General features: G+C 40.8%; 1 protein-coding gene across 1 annotated transcript; it reads right to left on the reverse strand.

The window, feature by feature from the left end:
* LOC311016998 (cryptochrome-1-like) lies at positions 1–27,396 on the reverse strand. Its single transcript, XM_084015078.1, has 15 exons — positions 27,252–27,396; positions 23,525–23,688; positions 14,689–14,797; positions 14,427–14,569; positions 12,768–12,952; positions 11,501–11,589; positions 10,018–10,158; positions 9,229–9,540; positions 8,693–8,844; positions 4,950–5,152; positions 4,685–4,786; positions 4,393–4,548; positions 3,467–3,547; positions 3,063–3,184; positions 1–1,653 (listed from the first exon to the last, which is right to left on the reverse strand). The coding sequence occupies exons 2-15, from the start codon at positions 23,680–23,682 to the stop codon at positions 1,645–1,647; spliced, it is 1,962 nt and encodes a 653-aa protein (XP_083871204.1). The 5' UTR covers positions 23,683–23,688; positions 27,252–27,396; the 3' UTR covers positions 1–1,644.
* Positions 27,397–27,779: the final 383 nt, after the last annotated feature.

A 27,779-nucleotide genomic window follows, 5' to 3' on the forward strand; every position in this document is an offset into this window, starting at 1 on the left:
TCTCAATAAGCATACAGAACAGAGCCTGCTCATGTTTTATTGTTTAAAGGAAATTGTAAAAAAAAAATATGTGTGTACTATTAAATACCAAAGGCTCTAGACGGAAACAGCGATAATTGAACTTTTTCCTCACCAAACTACATGTCCACCTCCGATGAGTTCATAGATGACACAACATGACCACCGGGAGCGACAAAGAAAGCTACACAAGAACACTTTCACCCATAATGCCACACTCTGAAGGCAGTTTTACAGCTAGAGGCGACAAAACGTCCAATCTACAGCAACACACTGTAAACATATTTAAGACCAATAACAGAAACCGGACGGTTTGTTACCCTCGATATCTTTGAGAATCTGTATCTCTTGTGCTGATCAGGCAGCAGGAAATGTTCCCATGAAATCAACTGTGAATAGTTGCATTGGCGTTAAGACAGATATCATGCTCACTCTCTAGGGCTGAGCACTCACAGTCGCCTGTGTGTGGTGGCCAAACTACGCTTGTGGACCAACTGAGGCTCGTGGCCCGTTGTTAAATGGACTGTGGTGAAATATTAATAATAGACTAGAATATAGCTTGAAAATATTTCTGATTAACTGCATTGTTCGTACATCCTAGTTAAAACACTAGATGTCAACTACATTTTGTCAACGTATCTTTGTCCTCTGGCACAGAGATCAACAGTTTACCATTTCTGCCTGTGCTGTCTTTGACTTAGACTTGAACATATTTAATTGATTAAATTAAATGAAATCTAAAAGCGACAGATACATGAATACTTTGTGTAACATGTGGGCACACTAATAAATGACTGGAATGTCAAACGTTAAACTGTTTGATAGTGTTGCATAGTTATTTTGACAAAGTTAATCTTCTATTGCACTGCAGTGTAAGTGGTTGAAAACTATTCATTCAAACGTTCACTATTGTTTCACCCACATTCAAAGAGGTTTGGCCACCCTTGGTTTATCGATAAGTAAAACATCGTCCTTGAGATTTGGATGGCCGCATAAAAAATCTACAGTATATTTACAAGCGTTTCATCTCAACAGCACAAGAAACATAAACATTAAATATCAGTATAAACAGCATTTTTTCAAGATAAAGTTTACAAACACGGAAAAAATATTCCTGGAGTGAGACTGAAGGGTCTCTGTACACTGTGACAAATTCAGCTTGGTTTTACAGCTCTGTGTTTTTTGTGTGTGTTTTGTTTTACATATTCCATTACTTACATGTATAGCTGCTTCATAGTTCACACAGTACATACTGGCTGGTGGCAGCAGTGTTAAAGACATTATTATAGTTTTTTAAAATGTTTTATTTTTACAAATAATTTCTTGAGCTGTAAGTTTGAGGCGATTTCTTTCTTTGTACATTCCTCTGAGGCCTGTCCTGCCTGTACGCATCTGCAAGAGGTCAGAGGTCAATGACCTCTACCATGTTAGAGCAATTCTGGAAATTGCGTCAAAAGTCACATTTTCACCTCTGTGTTTACACCTCAGGGGATTTTCTGACTGTAAAGCCAGAGAGCAGTTTTAGGTGTTTGAAGAGGAGGCAGTCATGTCTGCGTGTCTTTGGAGAAAGTTGATGACATTGGGATTTCCTCTCGCTGGCTTCAGACAGTCTCACCAGCACCAGCTCTAGGTAGTCTGCAGGGAAGATAAGGAAAACAAACAGAGTCATTTTACAGAGGAAAACCTTGCACACCTCATTTTCAAATTCAATATTTTTTCTCTGAACAGTCACTGAAAGGTTGCAGCCCCTCGTCCTTTCATAGTTTCCATAACTTACGTACTCGAAACCATTGTTCTGCATAGCGTCCTGAATCCAAACACCTGTTTTGTATGTTTTATTGTGCGCATGGCAACTTCATGGCAGGCTGACATTTACATAGATAGTTGTCTCTATTTGTTGTGAGCGTTGTCATAGCATATCATAGCTATTCTGGGGATAGATTTACGTTATGTGGCCATTTAAAATGGCTTAACTCAACAATCACAATAATATTTTATAATAAGGGCAATGTAAAGGGGAACACACACACACACACACACACACACACACACACACACACACACACACACACACACACACACACACACACACACACACACACACACACACACACACACACACACACACACACACACACACACACACACACACACACACACACACACACACACACACACACACACACACACACACACACACACACACACACACGATACACCACTGTTCTATTAATATGCATCAACTCTGGAAAAAACACAAAAAAACACAGCTTTTTTATGTAATTTTATCCCCAGGTTCTAGCTACCTATGAATGATTTAAATACATTTTCATGCAATCAAATACGCTTAGGTACTTCATCACATTGACCCTAAAATCCTATAAATATACAGTATTGCCATAAGAAAGTTTCGCTCATTAATGTTATGGCAATGTCCACAATACAGCTAGATATATTAAAAATGGTTGTTTATCAGGGACACAACAGTCCTGCATGTTGTTGCTGGAATGTTCAGATTTTGTTGAGCATGTTTAACTCACACAGACGGGTTTCTTTTATTCTACGCATCAGTTTGATTTGATTTATTTACAGCAAAAGACGAAAAGGTGGTAGTTGTCAGAGACTACATTTAGGAGGCAGAACTGTAAAACACTGGGACATTCAATAATGTAAAATGCAGATTTGGTCATGTAATGTCATTCTGTAATTTTCATATTGGCAAAAGACAAAAAACAAATTGATCCAGCTAACAAGTATTGAAGTATCGAATGTAGATTACTCCGCCACTGAAAATAGTCCCCAACAAATGCACTATTTCCTCTAGTTTGAGTTATGTTTAATGTGCAGTGACCAGCTGTTTTTAATAACAAGAAAGCATTGAGGACTAAGATTCTTGGTTTTCTTAACAATTTAAACCTATTGAATATTATCCTTTCAGTTCATAGAGATAAAATATGTTAAGGTCAGACTATTTAAAAATGTCAACAATATACAAACGTTTGTCATATTATAATATATACATTATTATATAGCAGTAGCCTGACCTGTGCACTCTGCCTCTGCATCTTGCGCACGGAGCAGGATGCCGACTCTTTCTCCCCCGACACTTCTCGTTCCGACTCCCGCTCCCGCTTTCCTGTGACACTACCTCTGCTTTGCAGGAGTCCTGAATGTCAAGATAAACATGAAGAAAAACATCATTATCAGAACCAGTCTTCTATGTGGATGTTTGAGTATTACGTCAAGTAAATGTGAGGTCTAGTTTGAGGAATCTTCTGTGATTTCCCTCTACGTTGAAGAACCTGATGTTGGCGACAGGGAGGAATAGAGCCCTCTTGCGGCAGCATTCATACACAAGATTGAATTCGGTCACGTATCGCTTTGATCAAATTCTAGACCTGAACACACACATGCACACGAGAGATACCAGATTCTTCCTGTTCTCTACCTGGTTGTTGAGGCACAGCAAACTCGTGGAAGAGGTGGCTGCTGGTGATGGTCTGGTTGGCGTCTGGCACTGGGTGGTATCCTGCAACTCATCAAAGAGACACTTTAAACTTTGAGGTTTGTGAGTGTAGTTGAGTATTAAATATGTATGTAACAATTTAAGAATGTAAAAAAAGTATTTTCTTGGCTTATTTATAGCAGATGTCTTTAATGTGCTTGACTTACTCAAAACTCAAATTTTCATTTTCAGTGTTGACCAACACAATTAAATAAATGGCCTCAGGTCGTGTAAGTGAAACTTGAGCCATTACTGGTATAGACATTAAATCTGGAGTTACATTTTTAACGAGAAGCTGCAATACATCATTATACAGCACTACTTAATATAAGTAATGAGCCAGTAGTGGAACTAGAAATTCCCACTATTGCAGCTTGGGTTTGTGTCCCGTCAGGAAACCCAGAAAAAAAGTAGTAAAAGTAGACCTTAAAAGAAGAGGCACCAGTCGATCAGCAGTTTTCAGCTGATCGGGTATGTGACAGCCCTCTGACACCTCCTGATTGAGGTGATCAATGTAATGGGTAACACTCATGCTGGCTGAGCTCCTCAGCTATATAAGCTGTAGGAATCTGCCATTTTGTCTCTCTCTGCCTTGATGTATGGTTTGTTCAGGGTTTTGGTTTAGCTTTGCTTTTCACATACAGCACAGTCTCCACTCATCCACACACAGCACTCATTACTGATTACTGACTTACATGCACCACATTAACTTGCTTTATTTAATTTTGGTTAAATAAACTATTTTTGATAAGCTTACAGCCATGTGTGGTCTCCTCTTTGTCATTTCCTTGAGCCGGGCTGTGACAATTTATATAGTGGTGATATGCATGGAAGAACACTGAAATGCAAGCACACAAGGGATGCCCCACCATGATGTTGCTGATGCTGCTGTTGCTGTGGGTGCGGTTGCAGTCTCTGTTGCTGTTGTCTGCTGCTAGGCTCCGTGTGTTCTTCATTGTGAAAGTTGAGTAGGTTGTTCCCGCTGCCGTTACCCGTGGCAATGGGGCTCCCAGCCACTCCAGGCACTGGAAAAAGAACAGCATAGTTGAAAACATGCGACTGGTTGCCATGGACAGCTTAACAACACCATTTCAATAAAGGCACCGACCACAATGGCAATAAAATGTGTGATGCATCGTCATTTTTAGGAAATTGACTTACAGTGTGAGTTGTTGTTGGTCCCTGGCTGCTGCTCTCCAGGAGAGTAGGCCATCATTCCTCCGTTTCCATTCCCATTGGTGGACGGCACTGATGCCAGCAGGCCTGAAAGAAGCAAACGCATTTGTGAAGACATATTTTAATTCATAATACAAAGAGGTTACAAGGCCATACTTTTTTCATCGGGCCATTTAATAGGGACAGATGCGTCCAACAGTTAAATGTTAGCGTTAAAACACTGTCATTCTCAAAGTAAGTTTTCTCTTACTGAGTCCCCTGTATCGGCTAAGTTGCTGGTAGATCTGCTTCATCCTCTCGATGTTGAGCCGGCTTGCCTCTGCGTGGTGCACCATGGGCTTCGGGTAATGTACGCCGATTATGCACTTGGCGGCTGCCTGCACGGACTCCGGAGCGTTCCACGGGTCGTAGATGTACTTAGCAGGAAAACCTCGGAGGACAGGTAAGTATCGTCTGAAAGCACATTAGATTTGCAGGTTTATGTCCACCTGAGTTTACAGAATAAACAGGGCTGACGCAGAATGTTATTCGTTTAAAAGCTTAGGAGAAAATGTCAAATATCTTACAGTAGTTACAACTGTTTTTACCATTTCAGTAAGTATTACGTTTAATTATGACATTACATTTGGAATGCAAGCATTTTTTTTTGCAATCTCATCAGTAATCATGCATATCTCTGACAAGATACTTTCTCACTAAGAACATCAGAAATGAATCATGGTGTTATGTGATACATTTCAGTTTTCATTTTACAGCCTACGTACGTACTGTAACTGAATAAGAGCATGCTGGCCTTCAGCACTTCATGCTTACAAATATTATGGAAAATAGCTACTACAAAATGAAAGCTACAAACAACCACAGCACTGCACAGTATGGCTACAGTACACGAGGGAATACAGAGTACGAAGTCCCCCTAAGTCTGAAACCCCTTTTTGGAGATGGGAGACTTTGGGAGATTCTAGCACTGAAGTGAGTTACCATTAGGGTTGCAAAGGGGTGGAAAATTCCCGGTAAATTCCCAGAAAGTTTCAGGTAAATTTCCACGGGAACTTAAGCTTGGGAATTTGGAAGCTCTCCATGGGAATAATGGGAATTATGGGAATTAATGGGAATTTAGGGGAACTAACTGGGAATATATTATATCCAAGCATAAATATGAACAGAAGTCATAAGAAAACATCCATACAAAATGTTTTCAACAGATATTTCAACTAGAACAGAACATGTTTTAATTAGTTGTTTCATGGGTGAAGTCAAAAACAGGAATGTTAGGCTCAATACTCCCAACCCCACTCATTCAAAAATGGAATGGAATGTTCCCATTCATTGTCTATGTAAGAAGCCGTGCAATGCCGTCGCGGAGCGGCGAATTTCGAGAGACGGAGGACCGCCGCCCGCAAGCTCTCAAAAATCTTGTAAACTGACCGTTCGCCTAAAATGTTTTCAGAAACACATTTCAGTGAACTATTTTCGTAAAATAAGAGGGAGGTGGGAGGTTTATAAAATAAGAGGGAGGGGAGAACGATACAAGCTCAGAGGAGGACAGAGGGGAGGGGTGTGTGTGTGGGGGGGATGCTTTTTTCAAACCTTTCAAATTGTAGACTACAGCTTTAATAAATATATTTCCCCATAATAGCATCAAAACTTACTTCACTTTGTTTAGTTCAGAAGCTCAAATGTGTGCCTTCAATAGTCTTTGTGCTTCAGGCTCAAAAGTGTGGTCCAGTCTTCTAGTGATCTTCTGTACATGTGATGGAGGCATGCACAGTGCCAGTAGGGGGCGTGGTCTCAATAGCCATGCACTAAGCAGTGTGCTCTGTGCATGTGGTTGAGGAATGGCATGGATATTCAAGTGTATTTGAATGGCATCTGTTTGTTTCAGTCAAGATTATGCTACAAAATAACTTTCCTCAGCTATATTTAAGTCCCCTTTGAAGAGCCAACCATCAATTTTAAAAATTCCCAGTTTATTCCCGTATATTCCCATAAATTCCCATGGAAAGTTTCCACTTTTGAAAATTCCCAGAATTTTGCTACCCTAGTTACCATCATAGTGCACAATGAGAACTACAGTTCACAACGTGGTAGAAGAACGCGTGGCTGTGGTCCCGAAAACAGTTACTGCAAGCTGGTGTGAGAGCAGCCACGCCGCAGACAAAAAGTGTGATCGTCCGAGAGATGAAGCCAATAAAACACGGACTCCGAAGTCAAGACAAGAAGTCAACATTTCACGGTGGAGTTGCTTTTTTCCCTTGCACTGTCGTGGATTTGCTCCATTTGACAAAGAGAGATCACCTACCTACTGCACTTGGTCCGACCTTACCGAGTCCGAAGAAGGGAGACTGACAGGACAGAGGAGGGGGGGGGGGGGGACTGTGGGAAGCGGTTCAGTGCAGCGCTGAGAGGGGTGGGGGTCGGCGGTGCAGCCTTGCAGACCAACACACAAGCGATGGACGGAGCTCCGGTTTCTACGGAGACCGCCCCATCGCTAGAGAGATCACTGCCGATTGGGTTGATGATGCTAGGAGTCGTCTACTGTGAACGCGGTTAAAAAGGAGAGTGTGTTGACCCCCACCCACCCGCAGCCCTCCCCCACCAAACCAGAGCAGGTGTATAGTGGAAAAGTTTTGCCATCAAGAGATTTGTATTTCCTTCTTTTATTTATATATATATATATATATATATATATATATATATATATATATACACACACACACACACACACACACAAAACTAGACATTTTAAAACGCTTTGACTAATATTTGATTGATTGGGTAAAAAAGTTCAGGTTTAATTATTAAGCTCTTGTCCAAAAAGTCACAGATAATACTGAAAGTTCCCAGTCGTTGACAGAAGTCTTCCAGTATACCTCACAGCTCTAGCCCCCCTTTCCCATGATCAGACAGTGGTGGACTGAGAAAATAGCTCATGCCTGCTCCCCCTGTCCCTGAGACTGTGGTGGTTGTCTTTTAAGAGGTCAGCAGGTCACCCTGCAGGTCGCCCTGCTGACCGTCTCCTCCCACAGCGCCACACTCTAGGCTGGCCCACTACAGGGGCAAAAGGGATCACAACCCTCTTCTGCCAGGAAGATCCGCGACCTGCCAGGAGCAAGTTGTCCTACAGTGGACAGCGGCTGGTGTGGTAGGAGGAGTCTGTGCTGAGTGTGTGTGTGTGTATACGCAGGTTATAAAGGGAAACTTGGAGTATTGAGAAACAACACAAAAATATAATAATAATATATATGCATAACTGCATTTTTGCTATATTGTTCTTAATTGTGTTATTATAATATCCTGTGCAGCATACTGTACACTCATCAGGATTGTGGTTGCTGATTCTTCTCAGTGGGGCTGTGCTGTATTTTTGGTTTTTAAACTTTATACATGGATGAAGGGCTACAAATTTGAGCTTGAATGTTTTTTTCCCCACATCTAAGTAGTTAGTCATCATTGTATTCACAGTCGAGGACAACTTGTGACAAACATTAATTATCGGAACGGTACAGAAGGGGAGAGGGATAGCTGAACTTTTCCCCCAATCCCTCGCCAAAATAGGTGAGCCAAAACACAAACACAGAGCAACATCCAGAGAAAGAGAAGAAATAATCTACGCCTTTACAGGAAAAACCATCTGCTGGCAACACTTACATAAACCTACAGATACGCACGTGTACACAATCACCAAAGGGACATTCAAACTACTCAAAAGGCACGCAAAACTGAAGACTGAAATTATCACAAAAGACATGGCTGATTCAAAAAGCTACAGTGCTGAAGTTTTAACGGAAAACCAAATGGACAGACGAGCAAAACTAAAAGGAGGAGATGAGAGAATGATGGAGGTCCCACTCCACCCCCCCATCTCTCTCTCCTTTTTCTCGTGAATTAAACCTGTGGTGGTGTATGAGCTGTGTGTGCATGTGTATGCGTTCATGCAGGTGGAGGGGTCAGCAGTTGGCACCAAGGGGTGATGCCGGGGAAGGTACCCACCTAATGAAGTCCCCGTTAGGGTCAGTGCGTCGGCCGAAGCCCACAGGGCAGTAGCAGTGGAAAAACTGCTGGAAGAAGGAACTGCAGGATAGCCACATCCAGCTGCCTGCGTTCACGCTCCAGTCTGCATCTAGAAGCAACTCCTCAAAGACCTGCAACACAGAGAGAAAACTATTTTTTTTACAGATGTGTCATGGGTAATGAAGACCTTCCAGAAGACATAGCACACACTCTGATACTGTAGGCCAGTTATCTAGACTTTGATGAGATTGATACATGTTGACAAATGATGTGGGTCTTTGCTGTGTTTGGTATTAAAAAAGAAAACTGAAAGGCCTAAACATATGACATCATATTACGTCTTTAAAAACTCTCCCAAGAAAGAAATTACTCAAGAGTGTGTTTGGTCACCGAGGCTGACGTAGTGAAATCGTCTAGTATTTGTTTAGTAATACGCATTCTCAATGAGAATGAATGTGTCACTCATTATTCAATTCTGTGGTTCCCCCCCGTACTGAACATTCCTGCAGCCTCACCTTCATCCCTTCTTCCCAGCTGATCCACAGGTCCCCCCTGGTGAGAAAGCAAGCCACTGCATGCCTGGCCAGGTGATGGATCCAGCCCTCCTGCCGCAGCTGAGTCATGATTGCATCTATCCAAGGGAAACCCGTCTTGGCCTCGGCCCACTTGGCAAGCGCTTCAGGATTTTTATCCCAGGGAATGCGGACGCAGATTGGGTTGCCCTCCATCTTGTCGAAGCGTGGGTTGTTTGTTGCCGTGGTGTAAAAGAACTCCCGCCACAGTAACTGGCCATACAGGGAGAGTGGAGGGGAGCTGTTCTTTTTCACCTGGTTAAAAATAAACAAGAATCCAGAATATTAGGACAAACATTTCGGAAGGAAAATAAAAAAATCAAGCACAAATGTGTGATATAAGAAAGCCGGCTGAGCTGCAAAGTAGCATTTCCTTTAGCAACCAGAGACATTGATATATTTTCAGGCTTTAGTCTCAAAGTATTATGTTTAGTTTTTTTTTTTATAGAAGCCCGGAGAAAGAAAAAAAGAAAAAGAACTTCTAAATATTTGAAGGTTTTGTTTTGGTGAAAAAAAGTTCTGCCAGGATAATTTGAAGTCGTGTGGAGAGTCTTTATTGTTGTGACTGTATACTCATTTCGATCCTCTACTCCATGTTCATACTTTCTCCCAGGTGAGTCCTAATGTCTATATGCACTCTATAACACATTGTGTGTGAGCACGTTTTGCAACCTTCTTTCTTTTTCCCCTATTGTGTCAAAATGAGCTACACTGCAGGCGTTGTGAGCTGACCTTGCGGTAGAGGTCCGTGAGCTTGAAGTAGAAAAGGCGACAGGAGAGGCAGCCGAAGCGCAGGTATGGGCTGAGGCCTGTTGGGCTGGCAAGCAGTGAGTTGGCATTCATTCTGGGACGCTCGAAATTAGCCACCCATGCCTGTAAATGACAGAGAGTAGTAGAGGGGAACAGGGAGGGAGGAAGACAGGGATGGGAGACGGATGGCACAATTCTTAAAAAATGGTCAGTTTTAAAGGATAGGATTTAAACAAAAGAAAAACATATCAACTGGCGACAACCAGGATAACAAAAAATTATATATCGATATGTTAATAATACACATATGATAATATTGTGTAAAAAATCCCAGTGCCTGTTAAATAATTTGATGTATACATTTATGTTACAGATTCTCTCCAGGGGCCTCATTTATAAAACTGTGCATAAGATTCTTACTAATATTGTACATAAGCCCAAAAGCCAAAGACAAAATTCAGATTTATAAAACCGTGCACACACACGCCTGTACGCAATGTTCCCTCCAAGTGTGTGTACCTGAATCCGCCTCTTATCCCACCCTGTACACGCCCATTATTACACTTTGTGTTGATGATATATGTACAGTAAGAATATTTAGTTATTCCTGCCGTGTTCTGCAGTGATTAAATGGAGGGTATTTGTTGTATCCTGTATTACATGCAGTCGGGCCGTCTCCTCCTCCTGCGGCGACACAGCGCTGATTCAATATTTAGAAATCATTTTGATTGAAGACACCAGTTGAATGTTAAAAGAAGGTCTTTATGAAACAATTATCACTCCGTACAAGCGCAAATACTGCTGGAGTTCATCTCCATGACAACGCGGATCTAACATATGATATGGAGTGAAATTAAATGTGTGCGAGTCATCAAAACTATAATGTTCTTCTCTCATTTACTTTCTACAATCTGACTTCAGTTCCCCACAGCTCCATCTGTGTGGCTGATTCTCTCCAGTCTCCAGAATGTGCAGAGTTTGCTAACAGGTACGCACACTTTCCCGTCAAGTTTTATAGACCACAACCTTTGTGTGGAAAGTGGTGGACGCACATTCCCAGCCCCATTTTGTGCATACGCAAGCTTTATAAATGAGGCCCCAGCTCCTTACACTTATATTTTGAGTGTAATTCATTTGTGAGACTAAAACCCAGATTATACTAAGGTAAAGAAGAATTTGATGAATATTGATATCAAATGTCAGCCAGTGATGTTCATTAAACTGCAGTGAAATAATTATCCACAAAATGTTCCACTGTTCTGTTTTAATTCCCACTTAAAAAACAAATACATTTCAGTGGGGAATTTTAGTGTTCAAATTGGTCTGATGAAATTTCTGAAGGCTTTTATAGAAAAGTTTATTTAGAGGGTTCTACCGCTAATACAATACAAGGCTTGTAATTATTTCTGGAGGAGTGTTTCTGATAAACTTTGGGCCATGAATGGGCCTAATATGCAGTACTGACTTTTCTCTCCAGATGGCGCTCTATCCTGGTCAGAGCCTCAGTCTCTCCTCCTGGCCACACGGCTGTCGGCAGGCCCTCTGTGTCAAAGCCTGAAAACAACCATCCGGATCACTTTCATGGCTTACGGTGTTGCACTCACATGTTGGACGAGTCGACATGTTGTGTGGTAAAAAGGTTGACATGTCATGTCTATCAGCATGACACCAACCGGATGATAACTCCTCCTCTAATTAGATATACCTGAGTAGCTGTTGCATACATTCGTCTGTACACTTATCAGTCACATCACACCCTCAGTTCCTCGTCAGTGGGGTAACACGATGACACTTTTCCTACATGCTGCAGTACAAAGCTCAGCCTGATTAGCTGAAGCACCACGTTGCTTCAAATGTGAGTTCTGCTTGATTATTTCGGCAAAGCTCAAAACGATGTGTGGAAACCACAGACTGTCTGTGGTACAAACAACAAGGTTGCTGCTGTATTTATGTCGAGATGACATCATTTGGTTTGCTGGTGTATCGGTTACTTCCACAACATGTACAAAGCAGTATTTTTGCGGGATTAACACGTGGCTTCTTGAACACACCTTAAGAGTGTGAGTGTGAAGTGGCCTTCTGTGAATGAAAAGCAGACATCGTGACTGAGTGTAAGAGGGTTAACGTGGTACCTGGCTAATTTAGGGGACGAATAACAGCCTGTGTGGAAATAAACCTCAAGAGAGAAACCAGACATGTATTAGTCATGGTATTAGAGAGATAATATCTTATTTTAGGTGTGGGTGGCAGATGGCCACAGTGCAGCTAATTGCATGAATGGATCTGTCACCTGTTGTGAATGGAAACCTGACATCTGGATAGAAACCGGATAGAAAGGTGATCGTGTTAAGTGATTAATCCAATAGTGAGGATTTAGACCAAGATGTACATTTAAATAGAAGAAATGGGTCGACAGTTCAATCATGGAAGGGGATTTTCAAGTCTTTACCAATCATTTATATTTTTTAATATCTGGTAATTTTACTGGTCATCACATAATGCAATTCTATTCTAGTATTAAAGTATATTTGGAATATGAGAGTGGCAACCAATGTTTATTGCCATGTACAATACATTTTCTTTCCCTGCTGCTGGAAGCTGTGTGTTTTAGGGTGTTTTAGCCATATTTCTATTTGTTACAGCATGGGGTGGTTTGCAAAGTTGCCTACACCATGAAAGTCTGACCAGGTCTATACTTGTCTGACTGCAGGAGTGTGTGTGAGTTTTCTCACCCAGCTCCTCCAGGGACGGCACCCCATACTTGTCTCCGTGGTCCTCGGAGATGGGGGTGACGCAGCGACCCATCAGGGTGTCCGACAGCGTCTCCACAGGCATCTCAGGAGGATCCAGGCGACTGATCAGAGTCTGGAAACGCTTGTAGGTGAGAGGAGGCTGCCCCCCATTCAGCTCTATGATCCTGGGGAAGGACGAAGACGGGAATGGTCAAATGTTGCACTGAAATCAAATGTACTATTTAACTAAGTAAAACAGAAACATAAGTCAACATTTCTCTCACAGAAAAGGTGGCAAATTTAAATATAAACTTATTTTTGACACTAATCACTGTTTAAAAATGTAGGCAGGTACAGCAAATTAATTAATATAATTATTTGTAGTTGGAAGTCAAATATCAAAAGTAACATGCATGAAGTGGACAGTTGATGCACAAGCTTTATCTAATGTTTATTTTATTTTTTACTGAAAAGAGATTTAAAAAGTGATCTGGATCAGCTTCTAATCACATTGTATATACAGTATATATACATACACAAAGTGATTAGAAGCGATATATATATATATATATATATATATATATATATATTAGGGCTGGGACTTTAACGCGTGAATTACAAATAATTAATTACACAAAAATTAACGCGTTAAAAAATTCACAACACTTATTTTTGCACCGCGGAACGTTTCTCACTGGATACGTTTCAGGCAGACCGATTATACTGGAGCACCAACTAGCGTTCATGACTTCAGACAACAACAAACCACAGTGAACATGAACGAAGAAGAAGTTGATGAGACCGCTTTGGTTGGCCCCGTGGATGGGAAATTTTGTTATAAAAAACAAACGGATGGAAGCGTCGAAGAGCATGGTTGTGATCAAGCTCTGCAACAAGGAATTCCCATATCACCGCAGCACATCGAGCCTCAAGTATCACCTCAATGCAAAACATATAGCAGCTAGCGTGGACGCTAGCGTGGACGCTAGCGTGGTCGCTAGTGTGGACGTTAGCACGACTCCGAGTACAAGGACCCACACCCAACCCACACTCCAACAGATGCTATTGCTACACTTAATGGCTAAAATTGCACTGGTCTGTTGGACTTGGTTGAACAAAAATAAACAATATTTTGTTGCTTAAGCTTATGTATTCAGTCATTATTCAATAGTATACTAAAAACCCATGTGAAAAAAATTACTTCTCACTGTTCTCAGGTCAAATTTATATGCAATTAAAATGCGATTAATTAATTACAAAGCCTCTAATTAATTAGATACATTTTTTTTATCGAGTCCCGGCCCTAATATATATATTTTTAATTAGATTTAATGGTAGCTTGTAAGCGCCGCTCATGTCTCGTGTCTACGATTGCCTGTTAATATTACCTGAGAAAAACAAAAACTCAGGCCGGCAGCGGGCCAGGCCAGCAGGAAACTTACCGCCACCACTAGACTGGAGTGTTGGACTAGAGTTAATCTAGTTGTTTGGGACGACGCATCAACGCAAATTATTCGTGTCGACGTATTTATGTAGTCGATTATGTTGACAAGACGTCCCAGCCCTAATACATTCTAATAAGAATGAGCCATAATCTGGCTGCAGGGCAATGTATTCACTAAAACAATCATGCAAGTTATTGTCTTGGTATCTGCTTACTTGTCCAGGTCGTAGAGGGTGTGTGATGTCTTGACGTTGACCTCCACCCCTGCCTCCATGGCCAGCTTCTTTATTGCCGCGTCTCTCTCCTTCCCAAAAGGCTCGGAATCGTACTCAAAGGTCAGGCGAGAGATCTTCCACTCCTGAGACAGAAAGAGAGACATGGGGAAAGATCATGTTTTGAGAAGCTGGAAACCGTTTTAATAAATTACTTTGTTCAAATGAGATTATCAGAGATGGTAATTTATGTGTCAATGCTGACCTTAAAGAGGCGTGGGAACACGTTGGCTGGTTGGCCCCTGATGACAAAAAGGCGAGAGTTGAGCTTCCGAAGGCTGGCGTCCAGATCCTCCAAACACTGGAGGAGAAACCTGAAGAGGAAGGACAAAGAGGAGGTGGACAGGAGTTATTGCTCTTCTGATTAGAACTAGGGGTGGGCGATATATCGAGTATACTCGATGTATCGCGGCTTGTTCTACATGAGATGTAGTAAATGACTATATCGTGAACATCGAGTGTATGTCGTTACGTCAGTTTCTAAGCCGCCGCGGCCGAGTGTGACTTGCTTTAGCGCAGCGCTTTCCTCTGTCCCGCTCACAGAAAACAGAAAAAAAGTCACACACACACTAGCTCAACTTAGGTCACATACACGCGCCCACACACACCGGCCCCGGCTTACGTTAGGGGCTGGAGGCGGGGTTAACGCTCAAGGCAACGGGGGAAAATACGCCGCTGCGGAGTGCGGAGTTTTACTAACGTTACTGTTCCCGGTAAGTTTCATTTTTAAAATGTTTCACCTCGTTGCAAACCAACGACACATTTCTGTTTAGTTTACCAAGCTAGTGATTACGTTCGGAACAGCAGCAACTAGTGGCTTTGCTTCCTCGGGTAATGTAAGCTGACCGGCTAGCTAGCCAGCTAGCGTGATATTGCTAACAACAACGTTAGCATGCCACTTTCTGACTGCCGTTGGCTCACTAAACGTTACCAACTACCAACGTAACATAACATCTGTCTTCACAGCGTCGTGGACACGTTTGTTATTAAAGCGCTGTTCTCTGGTTTGTGTTTGTAGAGCTGTCGGACATCGGTGATATTGAACGGAGGTCCAACCTGCAGATGACTAAACATCAAACACTCCGATCTATTGATCACACACTGTTCTACACTTTAAAAAATGTTGTGATTTTAGTATTTTGTGTATTTTATTGTTATTGTATTATTTGCCCAAATAAACACTTTTTCTGAAGAGACATGTCTGCTATGCCTGAAATTAGCGCTGCGGGGAAACCTCAGACGTATACAGTGACGTAATGACGTGGCTCTCTGGGCTCTCGAGCCGGTGGTTTGGTTACCGCAAGGAACGCCGTTGATAGGCTTGTGTTTTTGGCACAAAACCTCTAGATAACCTGTTGGTACTGACTGGTTGTCACAAACACACAGGACAAAATCATGCACAAAATGCAGCTATTTTTAGTTTACTGTTTTTGACCAGACCTGTTGTTTGACATCATGCACAAAAAGTGCATTTTAACTTATGTTGATTTGAAAAGTGCACTTTAATTTAAAATGTCTAGTGACATGCGCAAAGATTGCACTTTAATTTAATTTATTTTAAAATATCTAGTGACATGCACAAAGAGTGCACTTTAATTTATGTTTTGAAATGTAATGGGGTTTCTGCACTTTTTCCATTGAGCTCTGTTTTTGTTACGGGTCATTGAGCTTGAACTCTATAGAAATAGGCTACAGTATGTAGGCCTACATCATATGGCATTATTTATTTTCATTTACCAGCTGCTAAAAGCTTATGTGCATTTTGCAATTGCCTTGAATAAAAACTGTTTTGTTAAATTTAACTTCGTTGTGATTTACCCCTTTTGCACACAAGTTTAAAATTGTTCTAATAGAAACCACTAATGAATACAGTATAAATAAGAATGGTTTAATGCAGACATATGTTGCAGGGACTACTAGAATCATCATACTGGCGTGACTATGCATCAAAGGGTTAAATTAAGCATTTTTAAGTGCTTTAGAGGAAATGTCAAAATATCGAGATATATATCGTGTATCGCGATATAGCAAAAAAATATCGCGATATCATTTAGAGGCCATATCGCCCAGCCCTAATTAGAACTCTGGAGTCATGAGGGAAACACTTCAGATTTTTCTTGGACTTTTGGCTACATCAATATGAAATGGGTATGACCGACTTTTTTGGTTTTGCCTGTGTTCCACTTTAAGTCTCCTTCAATTTCCTGGATGTTTTTATTCTATTGTTTGTTTGCTATTTTTTTTTTGCTCAGATATTTGTTCAACGAACTAGTTTTTTTTTTATGGTAACTGTTTTAAAGATTGCCAGTGATAAGTGTGTGTGTGTGTTTTGGGCTTTATGACTCATAGGACCCCCAGTGAGAATGGATTTCCCTCACTGTCAGACACAAAGCTTTAATGGATCTACGCAGGGAAAAAAAGTAATCTAAAAAATAAATAAATCATAAAACTCCCTCTGTGTTTCTCCCTCGCTGACAATAAAAATGAAAATAGTTTGCATCATTTGATGTGTCATCTATGGTGCCTACTCCTTGAGGTAGAGTGTACATTAGGGATGTTGGAATGAACTTCGGGAATCTAATATAATTTGAATAGTAAAACAATCTGAGCTGACCGTTTGACGAGCAGGGCGTAGCCATGGCAACGGAGAACAGTAATGTGGTTGTTTTACTTTAATTATTACTTATCTAGGAAGCTGTCACCTGTTGGTAAGTCAACATATTTATTGGTTATGTTTTTGGACCGCCCTCTAGTGGACAAGAAGTAAAACAACCACATTACCGATAATAGCCTTGGCCACACAATGTGTAGTGTAAATATTATTATTAATAATAATAGGCTGAATGTGTGCATTAAATATTCAAATATAATTTGAATATTGAAAAAAACATGGAATGGAATTTGAATGGTGTTATAGAGGAAAATTGACAGCTCTAGTGTATGTTTCCATTTGTTCAAAACCCAGAACGTGCGCTTCCCTTTCTCCTTCTGAAGCAGACAAGTGACGACACTTGCTGATAAGAATAATGACAGCTGGTGCCGAATGTCTGCAGAGCCTTTTGAATGAAAATTACCCTTAGAAACCTTTAATACATGAAACAGTCTGAAGGATGTCCTTTATGAAAAGAAAATGGGTCAGGGGGGAAAAAGGGTTTTGGTTCGCCTCTGACGAATTGCCTGAAGGTCATTTGTGACGCATGATTTCTTTCTGTTCTCCAAATGGACCAATCACAGTTTAAGGTAAAGCCATTTTGAAGAGTACCTGCTAACTTGCTAACTAGAATCCATGACCTCTCAAGCGTCAGGTTTGCTTCTGTAATTTCCAGTAAATTAATAGACTGCCTGTCTTTATTGCTTTTTGCTGAGACATTTTGCTCATATCAGTCCTCATTCTACTTCTGATTTATCATGAACTATATTTTAATTAATTAAACCTTAATGTAATCAAGCCCTATTAACCAAACCAACCACATACATTTACAGTTATCAACCCTGACTTAATAAGTTCGGCGGGCCGATATATCGGTCAAGTTTATTTTTAAACTGCATTATCATATTATTTTAGTGAAGACTCATAAATAACTACAAATAACTAATGTTAGGGAAATCTGTTAATGTTTTATTACGCATTTCTGAAATAATATATATATATATATATCGGCCGCTATATCGGATTTTTAAATCAACAAACATTTGTATCGGTATCGGCCTTCAAAATGCTTTATCGGTCGGGCTCTACTATCAAGCAACACCTCTCTTTGTTGTGGCGGACCCAGTCCAGATCATTAGAATCTGGCAGGATCACTGACAAAGCAGGGGCAGCAGACAGCCAGACAATGTTCTGCTCAGTTTTGCTCCCTCCCATCTGACCCCGTTAGCCTGATCAACAAACCAGAGGAGGGCTCGTCCAAAGGTAAAGCTCCATTTGCTCCCAATCCGCCGGGCAGAGCTGGACGGCAAGGTCGTGCACACTTGAGGCACGTGCCTGCTGCTCGTGCATGAGTTCGGCACATTCATGAGGTCTGTGCAGGAGCTTCCAAACTGACCGCCAGGGTGGGTCTTGTTGTACATCAGTTCACACTGTTCGCTCCCGGTTTCCCTGGCAACAGTCCAAATAGCAATTCTATCTTGAGCCTTTCGAATTAAGCTTATGAAACTTATGTCATGCATGATTACCAATGATATGATTTGACAGGACTCTAAATTGCCCGTAGGTGTGAATGTGAGCGTGAATGGTTGTTTGTCTCTACATGTCGGTCCTGTGATAGACTGGCGACCTGTCCAGGGTGTACCCTGCCTTTGCCCAATGACAGCTGGGATCGGCTCCAGCCCCCCCGCGACCCTGAATACAGGATAAGCGGTAGACAATGGATGGATGGATGGATGGATGGATGATTTGACAGTTTGAACACTCAAAAGTGACAAACTTCACGGTATTTCCATAGAGTTGTGTAATATCGGCATTGGAAAATTCCTAAGTAAATCTATGCACCGGTCCAACATTATGTCCAACAACACATGTCACGAACATCCTGCTCGAGTGATACTGGACATGTTCAAACTAGTACTATGCAATATTTAATCCCCGATAATGCTGACTCATGAACAACACATTTGGATTGAAATCAGCAGGACAACTAGTTGATGTTGGTTGTGAGCAGACGGTGGCCAGCACAGTTCGACTTGGTTAACTTGCACTGAGTTACATACTGATGTGCTCAAGCTCAAGTCAGCAAAAATAAGTATTGGAAGAAGTATACTCTAACATTATTATGTGTTTGATTGTTATCTTGTAAAATTGAGTTTTGGGCAAGAAACTTGAATACATACAGTGGCTTGAAGGAGATCTTTTCACAGCAATATAAAAAAAGTTATTAGTATGGCCTGTTTAATTTTTTGGTTTTTATTGGGACTCTGTATGAACGGATACTCATGTTCAGGTTGTAATTTCCTGTCAGAGAAACAACCTTTTTTCCTGCAAAATTGTATAATCTGTGGTAAAGGGGGAAAAAAATAAAATTATAAAACACAGGACTTAGAAAAATGAAAACGGAAAACACGGCCCTTATATATAACTGCTATGGCCTACATCTGGTAGAACGGACGAACACACTCAGCATCGCACCGCAACACAGTCCTTAGCCGAGTAACATCATTTCTGGCCGTGGAGGGCACACGTTCACATGGATATATTCTGTCAGCAGGAGTAGAGAGAGAACAAAAACGCAACCGCTTCGAGTCAAAAACCCAAGTCAACTTGGGTTTTTGCTTCAATTCCCATGACCCACCAAAAGCTTTTGTGACGTGCAAAGGGAAAACCTAAATAAGGTGCCAGCTGCCTGGAGGATTTGTTGGCTGTGTACTAGGAAAATGAATGAATAGTAAATGTTATAGAAAACAGTGGTTATGGTGTTGATCTGCATTTTTCAGAAGTTGAGTTCAATAAAGATTCCTGTTTCAAGTATTAAATGTGGTTTTGTTTGTTGCACTTCTATTATTTTCTCACACCACTTTTGACATTTTAGCAAACATGTGCATGCTATATGCATGGCCGTAATCCTAGTAGATGAAGTAGAGATTGCAAATCGGAAACCAAAACAATTCGTTTGCAATTGACCTCTAACGAAGCCAGTGATAATTAGTGATAATATTTATTCAGGGAGTGCAGTTATTGATAGAGTATAGTTCTGACAGCGTGAGGGAGTAGCAGCAGGGGGGAGAATTGAAAGTCTTATCTAATTGTGCCATTTCCATACAGCTTTTCTCACGCGCTAATACATACTGCTTTAATAACCACACAACAGTATTCTACATCAAACAACAGAGACCCTGTGACACTCACATTGTCACAAAGAGCCCATTTATACAGTGCTGATGATTAAATGTGCCGGACCTTATTGCCAAATTAAATCAAGACTGCAAACATTAATTCAAGTCAGTTTATGAGTTGTACAATGTAGAATCAAATAGACAGAAGACAGACCTGATAACAGGTCAAAGGAACACATTCTTTATTCATTATCAATGAAGCGAGATCTGAAACTTTTATTAAACCCTGGGCCTTATTATTTATGATAAGAAAGTATGATTGGATTTTTCAAGGAAAGATCGTAATCTTGGCCACCAGATAATCTTTTCAAGCCTACAGTACCGTCCAGTGTTTTTTTTTATTTTTTTTTTTATCTTTGCATGCATCTGTAACAGGCCATGCGAGAAAGCCTCCGTTTAAAGTAGGTCACGATCACATAACCACTCACAAGTTTCATGCAGTGACACACTGACCTACATCTCTTCTACAGACTATTCTCACATTTTCCCTTAGATGGAAAAACAATTGATTGTCCTCAATTTTATTGGCTTTTGTATTTGTCCTCTTTACCTGGCATAGCTGTGTAATACATCACTATGATCATAGTCAGAGGGACTGATTGTTGTGTCACTTTGTGTCTGGCTCTTTGCCATCAATGTTCAATGCCAGAAAAAAAAGAAAATGTGCAATGATAATATGCATATTTAACTAGAATCAGGATGAGAGATAATAACCTTTTGTTTTGATTGGACTGCTGTCCCGTTTTCAGTCTCTATCATATAACTATAATCCATAGATGTTAAGTGAACCTGGTCTGGAGACCATTGACTACACTGCCTGGATCTGGAAAATGTTGGAAATGCACCATCATTTAATTTTCGTGTAGCGGGACTTGAAGGGTATTTATGAAATTGGAACATAGATGATAATATTCCATCTTTTTCTAAAAGGCCTGATGAGATTTAAGATATGGACAATAAGCTAAAACACTATGCCTGTGAATACTAATACAAAAAAAAAAAAACTGCTTAGGACTAATGACATCAGTTCAATAAAGATTTGACCTCGCTTTTCAGTCATTTAAGCATAATGTAATGTATAATATTGTAATATCTTTCAGCAAGTCCAAGGACAAAGGACGTCAGTAAACAGCAGTAAGGCTATAAGTACTGATCGCTGTTCAGGATAATTGAGCAAGAGGAAACTAGAAAAGATCGCTAACTAGCTTCTTGGTGATGGTAGATTAGTGTTACAGGAATTATTCCCTCGCCGACTACAGACCTACGAGACATTGTAAGACCCAGTAAAAATAACACACCTAATTGGATGATTGTCCTCCAAACATAGAGCTGCAGGTGTCGTGGCAGCTGGACAGGCTTTAATGTTCCCGTCGGCGCCAACGGTAGCTACTAGCTGTATGGGACACCTCAAACGACACGGTCTTAATTTAACCTCAGCGCATCAGCTTGAGACTCGTGATGCAGCTTTTTCGATTCTCTAGATAATAAGAGTTGTTGGAGCCTTGGGTGTGAAAGCAGTGTGTACGTCACTGTCTTCGCCCACATAAGTGGGCCAGATTCAGCAGTTTCCTGCCTCATTCAATTGGAAATGTGAAATATAAGATGCCCTCTTTTTGTAAAAGATGACAAAATGACTCAAGAACTTTATGTTATGGGTTCATAATTTTCTAAAAGTTTCCTCGAAATAATTGATGCCATTTCCCTTTGCCTACCCATTATAGGTTATTAGACAGTTAGCAGTTATAATAAGTCCATTCACACTCAATAGGAGCAAAGGCATCAAAGATTTGAAGCGCAAAACTCACATCTAATGTTCAGGTGAGGTGCAAAGTGCTAAGGGGAAGATCTATGCAGAATTTTATCGAATAAATACTAAAATCCATAGAACTGTAAAAAAAGAAGAAGATGTAAATCCAAGAAAATGATAACTAGCTTATTAAATGCTTGAATGTTAATAGACTTTTCTATTATGGTTCATTGTAAGCGTACCAACTAAACTTCATCTCTATTCTACCTATATTAGATATAATAATACAAATATATATAAATAAATGTCAACATTTTCCAGGAATCTTTTTGGGTTATTCTAAGGAAAATATGTCCCTTTAAAATCTAACATTATCAAAGTTTCCAAAGCGTAGTTTGTTTCATGAAGTCAGCATTTCAACATAAAGGTTGATAAAAAATAAAGTGACCTGTAAATGTTTTGTAATCTGTGACGTGTGTTTTTTCCCTTCCTGAGTGCTGCCACTGCCGATGTGATTCCATTTTTATCATAACCATCGGCTGGATATTATTGGGGTCAATGACTTCAATAATGACCATTTCTGTGCGGGGACTACAAATAGCACCTCGGAGAAAAAGCCAGTGAGCAATGAAGACGGGAGTGCTACTGACTGTCCTCCCCTGTGGTTTACAAACAGACTCAGTTCTCACATGAGCTCACACATATCCCCATAACACGGCACCTCGCATTATCTCAAAACATTAACACAGCCCCCCCTGGGTCAGTGGTCCGGTCCCCTTGTTCAAAAAGGGGGACCACCCCCAATGCCCCCTGGTCCCTTCTGCTACCTGCTGACCTGACCTGTATAATGGGGATTATGTGAGTAGAAAAACAACAGGCTACACTGTGGCAGTGAAGACAGCTGAGCATGAGTAGGTGACCTTATTTATTTTGTCAAAATCAACTTAAATTAAGGTATCTTTTCCTGAAATCTTGTGAAGTCCAAATTCTGACTCATGTTGCTACATGACCAAAAGCTCCCTCAACCATTTCAAATCAATCTAAAAACCCTCAGAAACAACAACATACCACTGCAAAAGTAGGGAAATGCTGACACCATGTTGTGTGTAGCAGCACTGCAGCGCAATGGTTCTCCAGCTTCTCCTCTCAGCAAGTATGACTAAAAGTGAGTCATAGCATCCAGTGGTTCCTCTGTCATTATCATTATTATAAAAGGAATACACATATATGAATAAAACTCACTTTTATATACTCACTAATTGAAGAGACCGTACACATAATTTCCCCCCCATTAATACTCATTGTGAAATGTGGTACAAGCATTACCATGGAAGCCAACTATTTTCAAACCTTTAATTACCTTTTTGTCCACTGAGGGGGGCAATATCTGGGGTTCCCCACCCCCCCAAAAAAAAAAAAAAAAAAAATTAAAATGGACAAATGATAATCAAATCAATCATCTTACCTCCACCTGTTGACACCGACATTGGATGAACCCGCGAACCAAGGATCCAGGAAGTAAACACAGCGCACTGTGCCTGCCCCTTTGACGGCTTGTAGAAGGGCGGGGTTGTCATGGAGACGGAGGCCCTTTCGGAACCAGTGGATGGAATTTGGGGCCATTTTAATCTGAGAGAAGAAATAGAATCACATTAAGAGCTGGTGAAACAAACAGAGAGCTCAATGCCAGACCAAACACCCATTAGATGACAATTTTGCCCGTATAAATAAAACCAACAACAGCCATCATCCTACGGACCTTAACAAGGCGTTCTCACACGTTGTGATGTATTAACTAGAAAATAAATGTGACATTCATGGGAAGTTAGCTAACATAAATGCCAGTTGTTTCTTAGCATCATAATAAAGCAGCAAATCTGCGACTTTTTTTCTATGAATATTGGCCCCCCTCTCTTGGCTCCGTTTTTTTCCATACAGTGGCCCTAATACGCCATCGTACAGAGGAGCAGAATATCTGCTGCAGCACAAGCAAGTAGGCCGCCATTGTTGTTGTTGTTGTTATGAGACGTCGCGGGGGAAGAAGTCAGGCTAGAGGGTCGAGGGGTGGGGCGATGACATCATTGTAAGCGTATTTGCCATAAAGCTCGTTCCAGATGAGCCAGGCCTGTACAGAATCGATCGCCGCACAATGCATGCCGGTTAGTTTTGTGTCAGACTTGATCCCGACTTGCTCTGACATCATGCACACGTGGGCAGTGATAATCTCACGAGATCAAGTGAGAGCAACAGGGGTTCAACTCCCGTAGTTCACAAAGTAGTGCAGTAAACAAATAATCATTTTCATATAGGTGTAATCCCACAGGCACAAAAAGAAAGTGGCTGCATCTGAAAATTAAGCATAAGAATATTGCACAAATTCTTAGACTTAGGCATATGATTTTAATCATATTTCACATATTAAACAGTAAATATAAGTGGCTATTTCAACAAAGAAATGTCCTTTCTTGGTAGGAAAAACGGTCATTTCCTTCTAACTAATCAAAATCCTCTCCCGACGTAAAGCTGCTAGAATGACTTTTATTTCCATATCGATTAGGTTGACGAGGAAAGGACGGCATTTTTTTCCAGAGTTGGTTCAGATTCCGGCAAAAGGCACACTTGTTGGCGAGAGCTGAAGGAGGCTACAAAATGCAAGACGGATGGTGACTTGGCTTTGTTGCTGCTGGACTTGTAAATAATACCGGTAATCTTTTTTTTTTTTTTTACCAACAGTGAGCATCTGTGTACAATACATTTTGATTATTTTATTGGCTCATGTTAGCTAAGGCGTTAGCTATTGTGCTAATATATATGTAACTATCGCTATGGCTCATGTTAGCTAATCTTAGCTAAGGCGTTAGCTACTCTACCTTGTCACTGGACATCATTCAAATCGTTCATCGTTTCCAGAGCCGGTTCTGCATACAAACAAATAACGTGCGTGTGACGGTAGGCTGTGGTAGGCTAAATTATTTACGACGGCAGTAATGAACAATTCCACTTCCAACCTGTAAGGGGACCGAAGAGGAAAACTTCTTAAGTGTTGCTTTAAGAATATTTTCTCATTATCTATGATGAATTATGATGGATGAAAATTGACCCTGTGATACAAAGTCATTGGATTACTGATTTGATTAGCTCATGTCTGAGGAAGCATTTAATGTCAAGGGACAAAGCCTGACCGCAGGACTCCATACTCCACCTGGTGCCACCTTGGGCTTCAGCTGCCAATTACAGGACAGCTTTTACAGCCACTTGGTGCCTAACAGGTGACTAGTTTTTCCTAGTGAGTGGACAAAAGTCCGGCAGTCTCAATTCTACGAACCGAAAAAGCATTCTAATACACTTTTGTATATATGTGTATGACAAGCTGTGTGGCTTTTATCAACAATGGGGCTGTCAGCATTTGGTAGGTAAACTGAACAGCTGAGGGTGGAGGCACACACTAATTGAAATGGCTTTTAGCTTGCCTGCAGGTAGGAGTGGTAATCTAGAACCGGTTCCAAATAGTCTGAATGCCTCCGACATTATCAATCCTTCATCGACAGTGCTGGGAAGGAGTCATGCTAGAGAGGTAGGCGTTTTACCCGTTAAAAAACATTAATGCACAAGTAAGTGGATGTTGAGATTATTTTCGGTCAACTCACGCAAATCGATAGGTAGAATTCATCTTCAGATCTGAAAAAAAACAGTTGACCAGAGATGTTTACCAGAGATGTGTTTACCAGAGATGCCCTCATTAATTTCCATTAGGCAATTAGGTGACTAATTTCACATAGACTGCACATCACACACACACACCGTTTTATCATTTTGTTTATAATAAAAAGGTGTTCATAAAGTAACCTAAAATGAGACTGATTCCATAAATCTGTTTTCCCCTCTGCCTGAGAACTTTATTGTAAATGAAAAAGTCATAAATAACCCGTTGCACCAACACATTCCATTAAATGGAAATATTCCAGATTTGCTCTCCAGGAGGATTTTAAATAAGTCTGCACAGAACACATTTGTCCCACCAGTAAAAGTCACAGTGAAACATCAAGACATCAAGGGTGACAGGAAGCAGGGTCTTCTCAAGAAAGCTCAAGCCAAGCTGTAATCACATCTATATTGACATTTATAGGAGTTTTCATTCAAGATGCATTGCCAACAGCCAAATAAAATGTTGCCATGTGTTCCATGAGGTGATGCCTCTGCGGCATCTGTTGCATTTACTTCCAGTGAACCTGCATGCTTACTGCAGAAATTCTACCATTTGTCACAAATAGATGACTAAGACTCATTAGATTCTCAGGCACATTGAGGATTTTTACAGTTTGACAGCCAAGATCTTCTCTGGCACAGAAGCACCCAGCAGAGGGTGACCAGATTTTGAGGGGCACCCCCACGCAATCAAAGATTTGTCATCAGTGTTGAGAAAACCATACCCATGTTCTATCTGAAATCCACATAGGAACAACTCCAGTTCACAAGTACACATTCACACAGTCAAAGAAAAGCACCCACAGTACTTTATATAACTGAAAACATTTGAATGGAAGGGACAGCAGCTGAGTATTGCACTGTAATTGGGACGATGGAAAAACCTTTGCCAATCCACAACTTATTAGATCAATAATATATCATTTGCAAATACATTTGGGAATATTTATTTTGAAATCTCAAACAATGTGACCTTCAAATGTTGTATTAACTGAAAATGACACAGGTCAACTCCACTGTAAACATAAGCATCTTCTGTGCAAAAATATACATGATGATTTTAATAAAAGTAATTCATCAGTGTACTTGACAACAAAGCGCAATGGTATTATTTTTAAAAGTATGAGCTGTTGTAAAAAGCTAGTTTGATGCTCCTACTGTAGGACTTCTGTAAGTGGAAATCAGGTCACACTGTCTATTCTGAATGGGGTAGATATATTACATCCACCGAATGAGCTTCACCCACATCAATTTCAAAATATCGGCACAAGTGAAGACATGCCGAACAACTCAAGAGTCGAATTTTGGAGTCGAAATAGGTGTCGAAAAACATACATGAAGTTGAAGTTGGCAAGGAAACAGCGTCTCTGTGGACCATAACGGGGTCACCAGAGCCATCCTTATGTAAGCGGTGGCGCTGTTTATACAAAACATAGTCGCTTTCCGCTAAAACTAAACCGTCAAAGCAGCCAAAAGAGTCGTCTCACCTTGTGCTGACTCCCCGGAGGTGATATTTATGTAAAGCCCAAGGAAAAATGCATTTCTTCTTGCTCTGTTTCTGTTCTGTACGGTGCAGCGCTGTGTGCCGACCGCACGCCTGTAGTTTTAGCCTATGAATTACAAGCAGTGTACCTGTTTCCTGCTGCTGCACTAGTTTGTTTCATAAGCGTTCGACTCACTGCGCATGCCCCATCCACCGAGCCAACTCTCATGCTGCCTTCATGGAACAACGGCTTAAAATAACCGAATGCCTACTTCCTGACACTGTCCATCCATCAGTGTAAACCACACGTTCAGAGCCGCTATTAACGTTATCAATGGCAAATAATACGAAACGCAATAACATAAAAACATGTAATGGTATTTATTGGGATGAAATAGGATGGAAAACAGTAATTGTGTGTGAAGCATTCGGTCTTATTTCAACAAATACTGCTTTTCTTGTCCTTTTTTCGCAGATATATTTACAGTGGTTTAAATATCGTCACACTGAAGTTTGAATTGTCGTATTTTAC

This window comes from Eutrigla gurnardus, assembly GCF_963514095.1.
Source record: "Eutrigla gurnardus genome assembly, chromosome: 8".
Classification (NCBI taxonomy): Eukaryota; Metazoa; Chordata; class Actinopteri; order Perciformes; family Triglidae; genus Eutrigla; species Eutrigla gurnardus.